At 39.7% G+C, this 15,432-nt stretch overlaps 1 protein-coding gene across 5 annotated transcripts in view; it reads left to right on the forward strand.

The window, feature by feature from the left end:
* LOC118269607 (protein grainyhead) overlaps nucleotides 1-15,386 on the forward strand; it is a 98,458-nt gene extending 83,072 nt beyond the window's left edge. For 3 of the 5 annotated variants that reach the window (XM_035584795.2, XM_050699092.1, XM_050699093.1), the window contains 8 exons: nucleotides 4,916-5,027; nucleotides 7,981-8,075; nucleotides 9,278-9,334; nucleotides 10,508-10,606; nucleotides 10,706-11,040; nucleotides 11,662-11,860; nucleotides 12,421-12,485; nucleotides 12,919-15,386. In XM_035584795.2, the coding sequence (XP_035440688.2) occupies nucleotides 4,916-5,027; nucleotides 7,981-8,075; nucleotides 9,278-9,334; nucleotides 10,508-10,606; nucleotides 10,706-11,040; nucleotides 11,662-11,860; nucleotides 12,421-12,485; nucleotides 12,919-13,060 (1,104 nt within the window). In that variant the 3' untranslated portion in view covers nucleotides 13,061-15,386. The remainder of the gene's footprint in view (nucleotides 1-4,915; nucleotides 5,028-7,980; nucleotides 8,076-9,277; nucleotides 9,335-10,507; nucleotides 10,607-10,705; nucleotides 11,041-11,661; nucleotides 11,861-12,420; nucleotides 12,486-12,918) is intronic. The other 2 variants (XM_050699091.1, XM_050699094.1) reach the window with 1 other exon arrangement.
* Nucleotides 15,387-15,432: the final 46 nt, after the last annotated feature.

Here is a 15,432-nt window from a genome sequence, read left to right on the forward strand (position 1 = left end):
TGTTACAACGTGGCTTCGGATGTTAATCCGACGCTCGACGTGTCGCGGGAATTGCTCCGATTTAATCGAGATTTAGCGGTCAGCGCACACTGCGCAACGCCACTATTAGAGCTATCAATACGTTCTGTAATCATCTATTTGCAACAGCTACTTCTATTACGCTGCAAATGTAAATGGGCGTTTTAATTTGAAAAAGTATACAGACGTGAATCTGTCATTACAGAGGTATTGGTTTACGAATAAGCTCTTCTCACGCGATCACGATAATATCACGTTTACCCAGATATATTGCAGCTAATACAGTCTTATATGGTGAATATTCAATTATAGTTAGTAGGTGGTTGTAGCGCGGCGGATGTGCGGGAACACTGGGCAATTTGTCCGGCGGCGGAAGCTGCACATCTCTAGCAATCTCCCGTAGCTCGCGGCGCGCTGCGGACGCCGGGCGCCGGGCGCCGCCCTGCCAATACATGCACACGCGACATAATGCGCTTATAATATAAATACCCCTCCAATACTTATAGCGTTTCACTGCATGACTATCATACTTAATTTGAATATTCTTGAGCTATTCTACAAAGTCTATCAAAAAGTAATTGCGAAGCCTATCTTCCTATCTCAGATTAAGATTAGGAAGCACGGTATAAAGTCCTACATGAATATTCTTCTAGTTAGCGCCTACGAGGGTCGTTGAAATAAAAGTTGGAAAGGAAATACTTGTACTGTTATCGCTTTGTTTACGGGACAAAAATGGTCATTGATATATTTCACCTGATGTGAAATAAATACCGACACGTAGGCAACTGCGCGGCAGTTACACCCACAGTTTCGCTCAGAATTTATGTCGAAACCGACATTCACTGCGGAGAACATTCACAGCAAATAACCTAGGCGTTAAAACAACTAGCACAGACAACTAGCGCACTTAACAAACAGACGTATCCGTATCAGATATAGCCTATCGAGACGGCAGGACATTACTTCTGCGCTATCGATAAAGCTCAACGGTGAGCGAAATAGTTTTGCCACGCAGTGAACATAAATAATTGTCATAAAATAGATAGGAGCTGATGGATGGGCGCCGCGCCCGGCCGCCGACTAACGAGGAAGCATTCATGACGAGCAAGAACCCACCACTGCACTGGGTTGTGCTCGCTGCACGCTTACGCACCCATTCGCGGATTTACGTATCTGACGCAAACATAGAGAACTGATGAAGCAGTGACGACTGCTCTTAGGAGCAGTGTTAGCACCGGGAACGAAGTGAGCGCCGTTCTCCTGGTTATCGCTAGTTGTGGGTTTATGCACAAGAACTCAAGATTAAATCTGAAGTAATTGTTAAGTTAACGATGCCATTAACTTACGATTTATAAGCAACAATAAGACAGGTGTAGGGTCGGAGAGCTCTTATGGACTTGCCGACAACAACAACAGCATCAATGAGAAATAGGCGTCGATATAGGAATAAAGTGAATACATGTTCGGGCGCTATACTTAATTAGATCATTTATCTCGCTTCCAACCGAGTTCAAGCTTGTTGTTTGATAGTATGAGCTAACTGGAACATAAGCATGCAGTATATCTTATTCAAAATTATATTTTTCTATTTAGAAATAACTTACTCCTTACTAGATAGTTGATTTTTATGAAACTTGAACACAACATGATTACTAAAATAAATATTTGTATAACAATCAAATGCCATACATAAGGAAATGTTTAATGCTTACATTAAAACACAACACAATTCAAATAGAATATAAAAATACATAATATTAGTGTATACATTTATTGGCTATTCACGATAAGATTTATGAAGTCGATAGCAGCCACGTGAACAGTTGGGATTGCGTGTATCTGTATATGATATAAATATGCAATCGGTTATTTATTCAAATAGAGTGACGAAATTAATGCAGAGTGCTTGTCGGAGCGTAATCGCATCGACGGCCGACACTTGGGCACAACAGTCTCTGGCGTGTGTCACACACGGCGAGAGAAAGCGTGCTTAATCAGATAACTCAGATTGTCAACCGAGCTCCTGAAATCGGGTCGAATGTCGATACACTCGATTAATTAATTGACGGTCCGAAAACTTGGAAGTAACTGGTCCACGAAGCCAAAACTGTAGATGCTCTTGTGAAACCCGTGTATTGCATTCGATACAAATACGACATATCTGTGTATAATACAATTAAACGCAATATTAAGCCTTATTACATATGTACAATGTTCAAATAAAATACGTGGAATAAAGTAATAATATCAATACGTCAGCTCATATTCTATTATATTCTTTATTCTATTATACCTAAGTATTATTATTATAATTAATTTATAGCATATATTAATACCGGTCCAAATATTCAAATATTTTAGAAATAAATTAATAAATATATTTTATCTATGGAATAGTCGATTGTTATCTGAATTTAAATGTGCTTTAGTTGTGAGTCGTTTGCTAGTAAAATATTATTTACAGTTATTTTGGACGTGATATAAGTTTGTGGTACAACACATAATTCTGTCATTTCGGATTAAAAATCCAATTAACGGTTGGAACAAGCGCTGCGCCCACGCGCCTCGCTCGCCGCCCTACACGGTCGACCGTCAACGTGACGGAACCATCCGATCATTCGACTCGCTGTCCAAATAGTAAATTATTATACCTCTAACCAACACTTTTAACTTTAACATGAAACAATTTTTGTCGATATTAATTTTATTATGTTTTGTAATTTAACACAAAAGTTGTATTTAAATTAAAATATATATTTTCTTTAATAAAAGTAGTATTTAACTCCGCTGTGTTCCGTATTTATTCTAGTATTCTTAATTTGTTATATATCACGTTACTATGTAGTATCCAATTACTGTATCATATTATTTAATTTATTACAAACTTAACACATATTTTGTAATAATTATAATAAGTAAAGATCTGATATACATTTTTATATTTGATAATGCTATATAATATCAATCGTAACATACATTAAAAAAGCCATCTCATAAACACACAAACGAGAAATAAATTAATAAATTAACGCTATCTAATCTTGAATTAAATAACATACATCTACATTACATTCCAATCCCACGAAACTTCTTAAACGAAGTGAATTAACATACAAGCAGCGATTAGTTAAATCTTAATGCAATTGTTGCCGGTCTTATGGTTTTCGCAATAAGCTCCACAAACTTGTACCTACATAATGTCAAATTAAAGTCGTTAATGAAATCAAAATAAAGCCTGTCCCTGATAAATTGTGCGGTAAGTCAAACAATTATGATTGCCAGTTATTACAATGTATCTTTGTCATGCAACAATAGCCAACATTGTTCAGTACCAATTGCAACCAGAAAATAGGCACTAAATTACGTAAACCGTTACTAGTCGGAGTCTAAATTAGTTAGCAAGTGTTTATGAATCATTAGTTCCAATACAATAAACAAAAGTGGCCAGTTAAGTCGGCGATTATCTACAACACATAAATAAACAGTAAACATAAAGAACAATAAAAACAAAATAGTGGTACAAACCCCGCGTTCGACGCTATACATATATTAGCCAATTCAAGTTTACAGTTAACATTATGTATTTCGTCAAATGCTTTCTGGCATGCGGAATTCTAATAAAGTAGTAAATGTTTATATTTATTTATTATAATCGATGAGACGATTCGTAGAGGCGGTGTAAACCGTTACAATTTTATACATGGGCTATCTAATAGTATGCACGGTTCCGTTGGGTTTACGCGTCGCGCCCGATCTCCGGAGAAAGCCCGTGTCCCGCTTATAGACTCGCTGAACTATTCGCCGACACAAATTACTCGTAAATTTACCGATTTACAGTAAAATAGTGTTTTTATTGCTCCCGGCCAACACTGTAACCGCGAGTCCTTGCTGTATTTAATTGCAATGCAAGCGTAATTGCCGTGTGCAGACGCCGAATACTTCATCTTATTTAGCTTATCTTTTCCTATGCATATTCATGATTTGATAATAACGTCTAAGTCACAGTTAAGTTGTAAATAGGTATTAGAGCCAGGGACGGTTATAGAGTCACTTCTTTAAGTGCTATAGTTAATAGGGAGGAAGGGTGCGTCTATAGATGTGTTTATATTACATATGTACATACGCTGTCGCATCTCATGTGTTTCATTAAAATATACTCTAACTAAAAACGGCCCAAGTCTCAATTTTCAATCAGTTTAATAGATAAGTACTGACCTTGCATAGGCATTTTTGCTAATGTTGATACATATTTGTTACTACTTACATATCACATAAAATAAGTTAATGTATGATGAAATTGGAAGACAACGGTACAAGGAGGAAGGAAGGAGCAGCGCGGTTGGGCATGATGTCTCGTCGCGGCGATCCATCAATCCAAGGCGACGCTCGGAGGTGCTTTCTCGTCGTTAGCCCTATAAGGCACGGTCGGTACCACGCCTCGCACAAGCCACTTCTTTTGCACTTCATTTTCTAACGCGTCGATAGAAATCGTCTTAACAGCATATTTCACTTTTTCATCTGAACGGAAACTGTCCAAGGGTTTCACGTTACTTTTTAAAAGCATTTAAATGCGTATGAAATTAAGATACCCGCCGTAACGACGTAATCACGCTCGTTTAACGTAATAGCTGAGAAGTGCACGTCGGTAATCGCGTTTTGCGTATTCGCGAAATGCTCACGGCGCTTCGTCTGTACTTTCGCCATTAAAAGTTGGCAATAAATAAACTAGAGGCATAGCTGCCTGATGTCAGGTGTTTCTAATGGCCACCCTGCGTGTTAATTTATATACCGTCTTATTTACAGAGGATATTACTTATTTAAGCAGTTCCACTTTGCAGATTTATTGTGCAACTTTAAAGGTACTTTGTATTAACAACGTATCTTTCATTTGTTTCAGAGTGTTGTAATGTTAATGTTCCGAGAAGAGAAATCACCTGAAGACGAAATCAAAGCGTGGCAGTTCTGGCACGGCAGACAACACTCAGTCAAACAGAGGATATTAGATGCCGGTGAGTAATGTTTCATTGTTCCTGACGTTTATATAATACTAATCAGCGGAGTCTAATCTTGCGTGAGTTGATAAGTGAGTATTTATGTAATTATCAAACTAAGATAATTTGAAGAACAATGACTGTTAAGTTTTTGCTAAATATACACTATGTAGTAGCGCATACAAGGGTTTAAGACACGATACCCGAGCAAAAACAGAGTCGTGCTCGAGGCGACACAGAAACATGGCGGAGGTTGCGTGTGGTGGCGGGCGGTGGCGGCCGGCACGCAGCACCTAATTACCGTGCTGCAGGCAGATACCGCGGAGACGCACCCGCGCACCCCGCCGCACCACCATTATATCTCGTTAGGACATTTGCATAAATAACGCGCACGACGGCCACGGCCCACACCGACCGGTGAACCTATCAATCGCTGCGACTAAAAATAAACACCTCTGGCGCCGCACCACCGCACCACCGCGCCGCCTAGCAAGCCTAGCCAGCCGCGTCACTCGCCCAGCCTGGACGCGGCGCGATCTGCTCACGGCTTTATATTACGCTACCTGTAATGACACATTCCGACATTAACCAGATTATAGATATAAAACTAAATGTGAAGTTTCCCCGGCGCAACGACGCAGGCAAATGAAACTATGTAATAAAGATATCTGACACGATGAGCTCTATGAGGCCGAGTAACAGGAAATCGTTAAAATTCGTGAGAAATCTCTTAGAAACACCTGCTTGTTTTGTCGCTGTCATTTTGATAGGCATAAACCGGGAGGTTCAGAGATGTAGCTTGGCTACCACAAAATACGCGTGTCGAATGTCCACAAAAAGGTAAGACATACAAGCAATCTTATAATATAGTCGCGCGCGGACATAATTACTGCGATGATATCGGGGAGCGTGCTCATTAGCATGTTAATTGCACGATGGACCTCGGCCTGCGCCAGCGCAACGCTTTGCCTTAGAAAATTATTGTTTTTGATAACTTTACAAAGTTGCGATATTCATACCTTTGCAATATCAATACATTTCTCAGGCGTACCTTTGGTAGAGCCTTAAATTAGTAATGCAAATCAATTAAGGTAGTTTCATACATTACTATTGAGTGAGTTAAATAATAATGGCTGTTATTTAATTGATGTTATACGTTAACCGATTAGTTAGGGAGTTACGTCATCAATGAAACGCTTACTTATTAATCGTTTGCCTCGAAGTAAACAGCGCTGATATATGACACTTTACACATTCTAACATTACTTACGTGAGGCCTGTAGCATTTGTAATGAGTGACGCCGCGGCCACAACCACTGCCTATAAATTAAATCTCAAGGAAAATAAAAACATGGAAGCCATTAATTCGCGCGGTCGAGTCAAGTTTAATGTCAAGGTTTTTTAGCTTATCTCGATGTTAGTTAAGTTTTATTTTTTCATTTGTTGACGTTATTACATAGAATGACTCTGAATGAATTAATGTCTAAACACAAAGGAATTTTGTATTTTATGTCTCAAAAATTCACTTAATGTATTTGTTTTTAGTTTTATTATATCCGTAACTTTGGGTCAGCCTCGGGGACTTATTTGTTTGGTACTTTGGTATAAAATGTATTTGGATTTTGTAGAATAGTAGTAGGATAAAACGGATAGATATGTCATAATGGGGAGGTAGGGAAGTAGTGCACCAGTGCACCATGAATGTATGCGACGAACTTGGGAGCAGCGTCAAGGGCGACACCGGACACCTGTGCGCAGGCGTGTGAAAGCGCGGCGGGGCAAGGGGTGCGGCGGGGGTCGCAACGCACTGCGCGCCCGCACAATGCCTTCTCCGATTACCTACATGTCTTCGTATATCGCGTGTCCACGTTCAGCGCAGCTTCTTTGCCTCCACACTTATTTCTTTTGACAGTTTTCTTACAAACCATGCCTCACTGATTCGACAGATTACTCTTCAGTAAGTCGATGTTTTGACGATATTAAGGAATATCCGTTTGTAATTTTATACATCGATGGTCATAATCATAACAGACAATTTATTCTCTTATTAACATATTATATCGTACTCGGATTTATTTTCCTGCCCATTTACGAAGAACATATATAACATAAATTGAATATTTAAAGTAGTCAATTAAATAATACTTAATCGTTAATTTGGTTAAAAACTTTTAGGGTACTAATCAAAAGAGTAAAAAGTTTGCTAATCCTTATTTGATTATATATGTTCATCCATAGTCCCGTTCATTATAACTAAATGTGAATGCTACATACTCGTATACATATATAAAACCTACATGTTTAAACAAACAGTGATTCAAGCAAATCTGAACGCACATGGGTAGTTTTTGTGTGGGCGGATTTATTAGCACAAAGCAGGATGTTGCGTGGACTCGTAAATTTGTAAGAGGCTGTTAAAACAATAAGGTTGTCGGAGGGCGGCGTCCCCCGGCGGCTCATAAACACGTCAGCTGCGACGTCGCCTGCGCCCGCACAGATCGCCGCCCGAGCGCCCGACTGATAGCCCCAGCCCACGCGTCTGCGCACCCAGCCAGCCTCACGTGCGCGCAGCCGCAGACCAGCAAACACCCGCGCAATCAAAACCCAATATTAGCAGAACCTATTTATGCATGCCTATGTGAACAGTCTATATAAGACACATTTTCCTTTCTTTTAGGCACATAAAAGAAAATGCTTCTGGAATATGGAATAGAATTAATTTAGCTCGTGAGCAATTAGTGCGAATTGCAAATCTGCTAATTACTGCCTATAAACCTCAATCTAGGAAGGGCAGAAATGGAAACATTGCAGTCGTCAATAAATTGATCCTATCATGTGATTATTCACGCCCAGCAAATAAATTTCCGTCCTCGATGACGTATTGTGCGTTGATATCTTAATCGAAATCTCCGCCGCCATTACTGCAGTTACCCGAAGACAAGATTAATGACAATTTGTTGTTTTGTTACAGACACGAAAAATAGCATCGGCCTGGCGGGCTGCATCGAGGAGGTGGCGCACAACGCCATCGCCGTCTACTGGAACCCGCTCGAGAGCGCTGCTAAGGTACCCACTCTTACTTAAACTTCTCACACACATCTACACATCAAACCGACGTATAAATTTAGATCTGACGCAGTTTACATACAAATACTAATGGGCTAATGTGTCTTCCTGACAGTGAAACTGCACGCCGATTGACGATTCAGCTCACTAATGCAAAAATATGTGCATATTTAAAATACATAGTATATCGCAACCCACATGGAGATCATTATAAACAAAATTAAAACATGGATTATGATTTTATTGGCCTTATTATAGTGTAATTAAATAGAGTCCTGCAACCTTATTTGGTCGAATGACTGTACCAAATGAAACAAAAAGCGCGTAAAGGCGCGCGGTGCTGCGGCGCGCGCGTAACGGCAGCGGACTGCAGCGTTCTACCGTGAACACTCATTATATTGTTGAATAATAAACAACACTCTATGTTTTTAATTGCTTACATAAAATTATACAGTATCTACTACCAGCGGCACAAAAACGTATACTTCATTGATAATGTTATGTATGTACATAGCCTTTTAAATATTCATCAAACAATTAAAAGTCCGCGTGAAATAGCCTCAATTCTACGACAGTATGCTAATGTTAGTCAAGGGAGCTATTAACGTTTAACGACTTCTACATAGAATCACTATTTCGATACTTCGATCGTAAAGTTGAAAACTACTGCTAAAAAATAACCTTGCTGAAATTAAAAGCGTTTCGAATTGGATTAAAGTGTTTTTTTTTTCATTTATTTATATTATTGACATAAATGGGTTTAGATGTAGCTGCTGCGGCTACTGGTCTGTTATCAATATCCATAATTATTTATTGTTAGCCTGTAAAGCATAGCGGATGCGAGTTGTTTGCGACAGTTAATATGGTTGTAGAGAGCCGTCGTGACGGTGTCGGCGGCAAGTAAAAACGCGCGAGAGTCATTTGCATAGACCGCGGTAATGAGTAGCGTCCAGTGCGCGATCCGCCCTCCGCCGCCACTCGCTGAGCTAAACACGCCCTACGCGACACGTACAGCGGTACGGCGGTCGCTGTAACCACACACTGCAACAGTTTCATTGAAAAGCTTTTACCCATACACTTTTTATGATGTTTATTATTCTATGCGTCCTGCTTTCTAAGGACTCGTCATACCGTTATTAAAGTTATTAAAGTTCATGTATGTGTTTTCAAATCTTAATTCTTATATTGTTTCTTTTTTACAGATCAATATTGCAGTGCAATGCCTCAGTACAGATTTCAGCAGTCAGAAGGGAGTAAAGGTTAGTCATCATTCAAGCTCTCTGAACGTAGACTTACTAAAGATATAAATCTGTAGACTTAATTAATAGATAAATCACTATTGTTACAATGCTTGATTATTTTAATGTATGTAAATGGCCACGTCGATGAAAATAAATAAAGCTGTTTACATATTGCACTTGAGTCGAGGAAAACGGTAATTGACTTCTATAATGCCAGTCGTAAATAATTTTAAATTTTATATTATTGGTTTGTCCACCGGGTGCACGGTCTCTATACGAGCTAAATATGTCGCCAGGTAGCATTTAATGGGCGTGGGAAATCGAAGACGAGTCAGCAGTAACGTCTACAATTAATGTAATTTAATTTATTTTGTATCGCAAAATGTTAATTAAACTTACCACATTGAAAGTATGTAAATGAATGTTACGATACGTGGACGTCAAGACTTGAGGTCGGTAACCGCGTTGTCGCCGGCGACGCTACGATAACCATGGAAGCGAGGCACACGGGCATGGGCGGCGCAAGCGACAGCCGGCCCGCGGTCACTTCACTCAAATCATTCTGATTATCAATACCACGATAGCATCTGCTTCACGACGTGATCACGGTTGTCTACCATTTCCCACAACAAATTAGTCGTCTGCGACTGATCACCCATTGCTTGATCCGCTCTAAGCGTGGGTCTCGAGCCGCGCCTGTCCACCGCCTGATACGAAACCTGTCCGCTATCAGCCTCTCAATTACCTATCCAATGCGCAGTGACGCCGCCGCAACACCGACCTCGAACCAACGCAATTAAGACGTTTTAACGCGATTCGATTCAGACACGTGCATATTTTTTCCTTATTCGTAAATTTATCGCAATTATCCCTTATGAACGTTTATTAAACTGTTTTTTTTTTGTTATCATTCTAAGATAAGTGTAGACTTCAAGCGTGAAATTGCTTGACTCAAATATAGTCGATTTGTTTATATGACTATGAGATCATATACGTAGATAGCAAATAGCGTGAGAGACCATGCGTCTTCGAGTAATTGGTCAATTAGCGTAGACCTAACCTTCTTTCTAACTCCCCATTTGGCAATTTTTTATGTAAAAATGGATAAGGATAATTTTGTAATTAAAAACGAATATTCAAAAGTGCGTGGACGAATGATCAAAACTTATTATGTTTCTTGCTTCATTACAGGGTTTACCGCTACACATACAAATAGACACCTTTGAAGACCCACGAGACCAACAAGTTTATCACAGAGGCTACTGTCAAATCAAAGTTTTCTGTGATAAGGTAAGATGCAAAACAGTGCAACAGCAAGTTAAAACTGTATTATAAAATATTAAAATAATCAGCTTACAATAATGTAATTGTATTACTTTAAAATTGAAGGGTGCGGAAAGGAAAACAAGAGACGAGGAGAGAAGAGCGGCGAAACGGAAAATGTCAGCCACGAATAGGAAGAAATTGGACGAGATCTACCACCCGGTGACGGAGCGCAGCGAGTTCTACTCCATGGCGGACCTGGGCAAGCCGCCCGTGCTGTTCAGCCCGGCCGAGGACATCGACAAGCTGGCGGGCATGGACATCCAAGGGTTCTACGGGCACGACGACTCTGCCCTGGCCGAGGCACATCTCAAGGGTGCCTCGCCCTTCCTTCTACACGCCGCCAAACCGCAGGCACCCGCTCTTAAATTCCATAACCACTTCCCACCCGATGCACCAGGGTAAGCACCACCAAGTTTTTATTAAAATATTCTTAAAATTGTAAAACTTCACAATAAAATTAAATCGACTTATAAAGAATACACATTAAGTAGGTATTCTGGTACAAATCACAATATTCTAAAGCTATTTATTGATAATATCGTATTTATTCATATATAATTTACGTTTATGATAATATATGGACGGAATAGGTCGTGGAATAGTAAATAGGAATTTAGATGAACATTAATGAATGCCATACATACATTTATTATGACAAAGGTCTAACGATTACGAACTCTTCTATATAATCGGTATTCTAATATCAATTCCTTTTTTGCTTTAACTTTTTAATTGATTTTATGATCTGCATTGCTTACTTATCGATTTTTATTTGTTTTATAAATGTTATTAGCTGTTTTATTGCCAGAGTCGAGATCACACATACATATTAAATAGTACAGTTTAATATATTTATGTTAATTACTTATTATAATATTATCTTTTGTAGATAATTCTGGTGCCTATTAATAAGAAGTATCAAAGTTATAGCTCCCAAAATTAATTATGTAACGAAATCCCAGATGAACAAGGACTTGGCATATAGCAAAGATTTAAAATGGATATTATGATTTTTCCAGTTACCGAGAGGTCGGCGGTCTATCCCCGTACAGCGACCGCAAAGACTCGCTGGAGCTGGAGGGCGTGCTGGGCAAGCGGCCGCGCGTGAGCACGCCGCCGCTCAGCGAGCGCGTCATGCTGTACGTGCGCCAGGACACCGAGGACGTGTACACCGCGCTGCACGTGGTGCCGCCCACCACGCAGGGCCTGCTGCATGCGGTCAGTACCCCGCCCGCCCCATACTCATACAATATTGCTGGCCTGCACCTCGATACGTCGCATCCAGTCTTATAGCTGGTGACGTCTCCAGGTGCACGTCTATCCGTGCTGTGGCACGAGAATAACCTTGGTGATGTCAGCTAACCACAGAACACGAGCGAGCGAGATGGTCTCCGTTGCTTTCTCGGTTTCTCGTCGTTCGTCAATGAAAATTTATACTTGTATGTGAAATAAACGCAAGAAATCGAGACGCTTCGTCGGCGCGCGGGCGCCGGTCCGCTTGCCGGCCGGGCCGCCGCCCGCCGCTGTAACCGATTGGACGCTTTATAACCCCGTCTAATAAACACACGATCATCATAACCGCATGTTGTAATTAACATCCGCACGGCCGGCCGCCGCGCGCCGCACCGGACCTCCGGCGGGTCCTCGCGCGTATTGTCCTCAGTCACAAACCACTAGACCGGTTACTGAACTTTCGGTTCCGTTAGACGAGACGTCTCGGTTCTAAATAAATGGCGAAAGGCCCATTTGTAACTCTTTTGTTTTTTGCTTATTTTCAGATTGAGAATAAGTACAAAATTTCAAGTTCGGCAATTAATAATCTTTATCGAAAGAACAAGAAAGGGTAAGTGGTTTTCATTGGCCTTAAACAAATCTGACAGCGTAAACGCACCGGCCGCCTCGCGTTAATGCAGCATCGCTTGTCCCGAGGGCGCGCCACTAACTGATAACTACGCAAAGCTTACAATTTGAACACCCCTATAACTGTCTAATGAGCTTCATAATAGGTGCCAGTCACGTAATCGCCTCCCCTGGTCCGAAATGACACCTTAATCTGGATCCGAGCTACTTTACTGGCAACCACTCGCACCTAATTAATGTTAATGAGCACATTACTACCTTAATAATTGGATATAAATATTTGTCTTTATATGATACCTACTTTAGCTATTTTTGAGAGTCACCCAATTAATTTGCACGTGTTTTAATTTCAAATAGCCGAAATCCCGCTGTGTAGAGGACTCCGAGTGCATATACTAATGAATATTTAATTACAGGATTACGGCCAAAATTGATGATGAAATGCTGGCATATTACTGCAACGAGGATCTGTTCCTGCTGGAGGTGCGACCGGCGGTGGCGGCCGAGGACGAGCGGCTCTACGACATCACGTTCGTGGAGCTCCCGCTCGACCCGTAGTGGCGCGCGCCGGCTCGCTGGACTTTATCTCGCCGCCCTCCATCGCCCTCCGGACGGCAGTTTTTACTATAAGCATTCCCGATTTACACTCTATACGTGAAAAATCTTTATGGGATAAGGTTGTATCAAAAGTGTCGATCTCAGGTTGAAATTTACTCATAAGCGATTCACTCTCTATTTTGTTTGAAACGGAATGTTACAGAATGTTTTGGTTATCGTTGTAAGCGAAGCGATCGAGTCGAGACCGTTGTGTAAATATCTACTTTAGTGCCTTATGACATTACATCGTGATTCGATTGCCCGGTGATGGCGAACTAAATTTTTGATGTTTGGTTAGCAGAAAACATAATGTTTCGTTAATTTAATGTATTTTATTGTAAATGACGATTATATGTTGCTGAATATGAACGTGTGTGCCATTCACTCGGTTATCATAGGTATGTAGTTAACATTTCAACAGGTACCTTTTATTCTTGCCATGATGATAAAGTAATAAATTCTTGTCACAAACTTATACGTAGGTATAATATATCTACACTGAGAAAAGCATCAAGTGCCTTCGTCATAATAATTAATGTTATAATAGCATAATGTAAGTGAGTTAAGTCAAATTAAATGCCATCCACTTTGTTAAGTTTTGTAAGCCTAAGTTTGCTTTATAAGCTCGCTCAATTCTTACAATTAGTGAAGTTGATATTAGTTTTAGGTCCATGCATGCGTACATTGCTTCCAGTCAGTGACAAAAATCCTTTTGACAATATAAAAGACTAATTATGAAAAAATAATTTAATGCCCGGATGTTTGCATAAATTTTGTTCATTGCCACGATTCAATCAACGTGGTGAGTTATAATCGGAAGCAATGGCGCAAATTACAATTTTATGAGACAGAGCCGAGGTTCCGTGTTATGTTGGATGTATAATAGTCATATAAACATAGTCACAAAATCGTCCATCCGAACAACATTATAATTATCATCGATGGGAGTGGTATGTGTATAACTTTAAGATTTTTATTAATAATACAATTGTTATAATAAACGAATTTCGATACGTAGGTTATCGGGCCATGACAACAATTTAGTTTATCAAGTATTTTATGTCCAAGACTTATTTATATTATAAGATGAAGATTTCGTGCCGGATAGGACCATATATTTCTGTAGCGACCTAAGTTTTTTGTTCTTAAACCTCCCTATATCAAACACATAATTCGACATCAGAAAATACATATTGACATGATTAATCATTTGTAAAGAGTAAAGCGTATATTATTGTTAAGTTATTTCCACCGATTATTCAAAATTGAGAACAAGGTTCTGTGTCAGTGTATGCGCGGACGCCGGCGGGCGCCGCCCAGAGCGAGCGCACGCCCGGCGGCCGCGGAGTAGTGCGGACGGTTCGAATAACTGCCATATTATGACATAATTTAGAGTACTTAATGTTCTTAGACGTAGATTCTTTAACATAATGTTAGTTCTTTTTACTGTGTCTCATGTGACTTGCAGGTAGGCATCGAATTTTAATTAAGATATAGTTCATATATTATACATATTATATTATGTAACGTGTTGTTTTTGTTTCATTCAACTCTAGCTGCGATTGCGTTGTGACTAGTTCCGTCCTTCGCGTTTCTATAATCTTCCATTATTTTGGCTTTCGTACACTTGTTATATCTTCACAACTTTAACTTCCTTTAATGTTATGTTTTGGTTACAAACCCGTTGCTCAATGTCCGCCACTCTGTGGGCGGGACTCTAACAGCACTGTGTTATACTCATACTTATGCAAGTAATTATATTTATTTATATACTTATTAATATAAATTGTGCAGCTTTAATGTTTACTTACAATGATGTTAGCTCGTGATTCAGAATCTCGTCATAAGTCACAAACGTCAGTAGCAATAATACAGTGTAGTAGTTAAAATGTTAGCGCCCGCGGTGAGTCGCCGCGCGCAGCCCTCTCCGGCAAGGTTGTGCAATGTATAATCAGAGTTTTACTATAAAAGTTGTATAATTATATGAAAGCGGTGGTTGACCACGATTGGATTGAAATTATATATAATATAAATGTTGGGAGAGGCGCTGCGGTGGCGACGCGGCGCGGGCGCAAGGCTTGCGGAGATATTAGTCACACTAGTTAAAACACAACCCGAAAGTGGTAGCACATTTTCGTTATTAAATTGTACTGTACTTAAGGTTTAATTGAATAGATGTTACGTTATTCTTTTATATGAATATTTGTAAGTTGTCATAAAAATATTATTAATATAATTATTTTTATCAAAGTTTATAATCTAAATAAAAATGTTTTTCTTGAAAACATCACTATGGTTTTAATATTATTTGTGTTTATAAATGTATCCCATAT

Source organism: Spodoptera frugiperda, chromosome 15 (genome assembly GCF_023101765.2).
Source record: "Spodoptera frugiperda isolate SF20-4 chromosome 15, AGI-APGP_CSIRO_Sfru_2.0, whole genome shotgun sequence".
In the NCBI taxonomy this organism is placed as follows: domain Eukaryota; kingdom Metazoa; phylum Arthropoda; class Insecta; order Lepidoptera; family Noctuidae; genus Spodoptera; species Spodoptera frugiperda.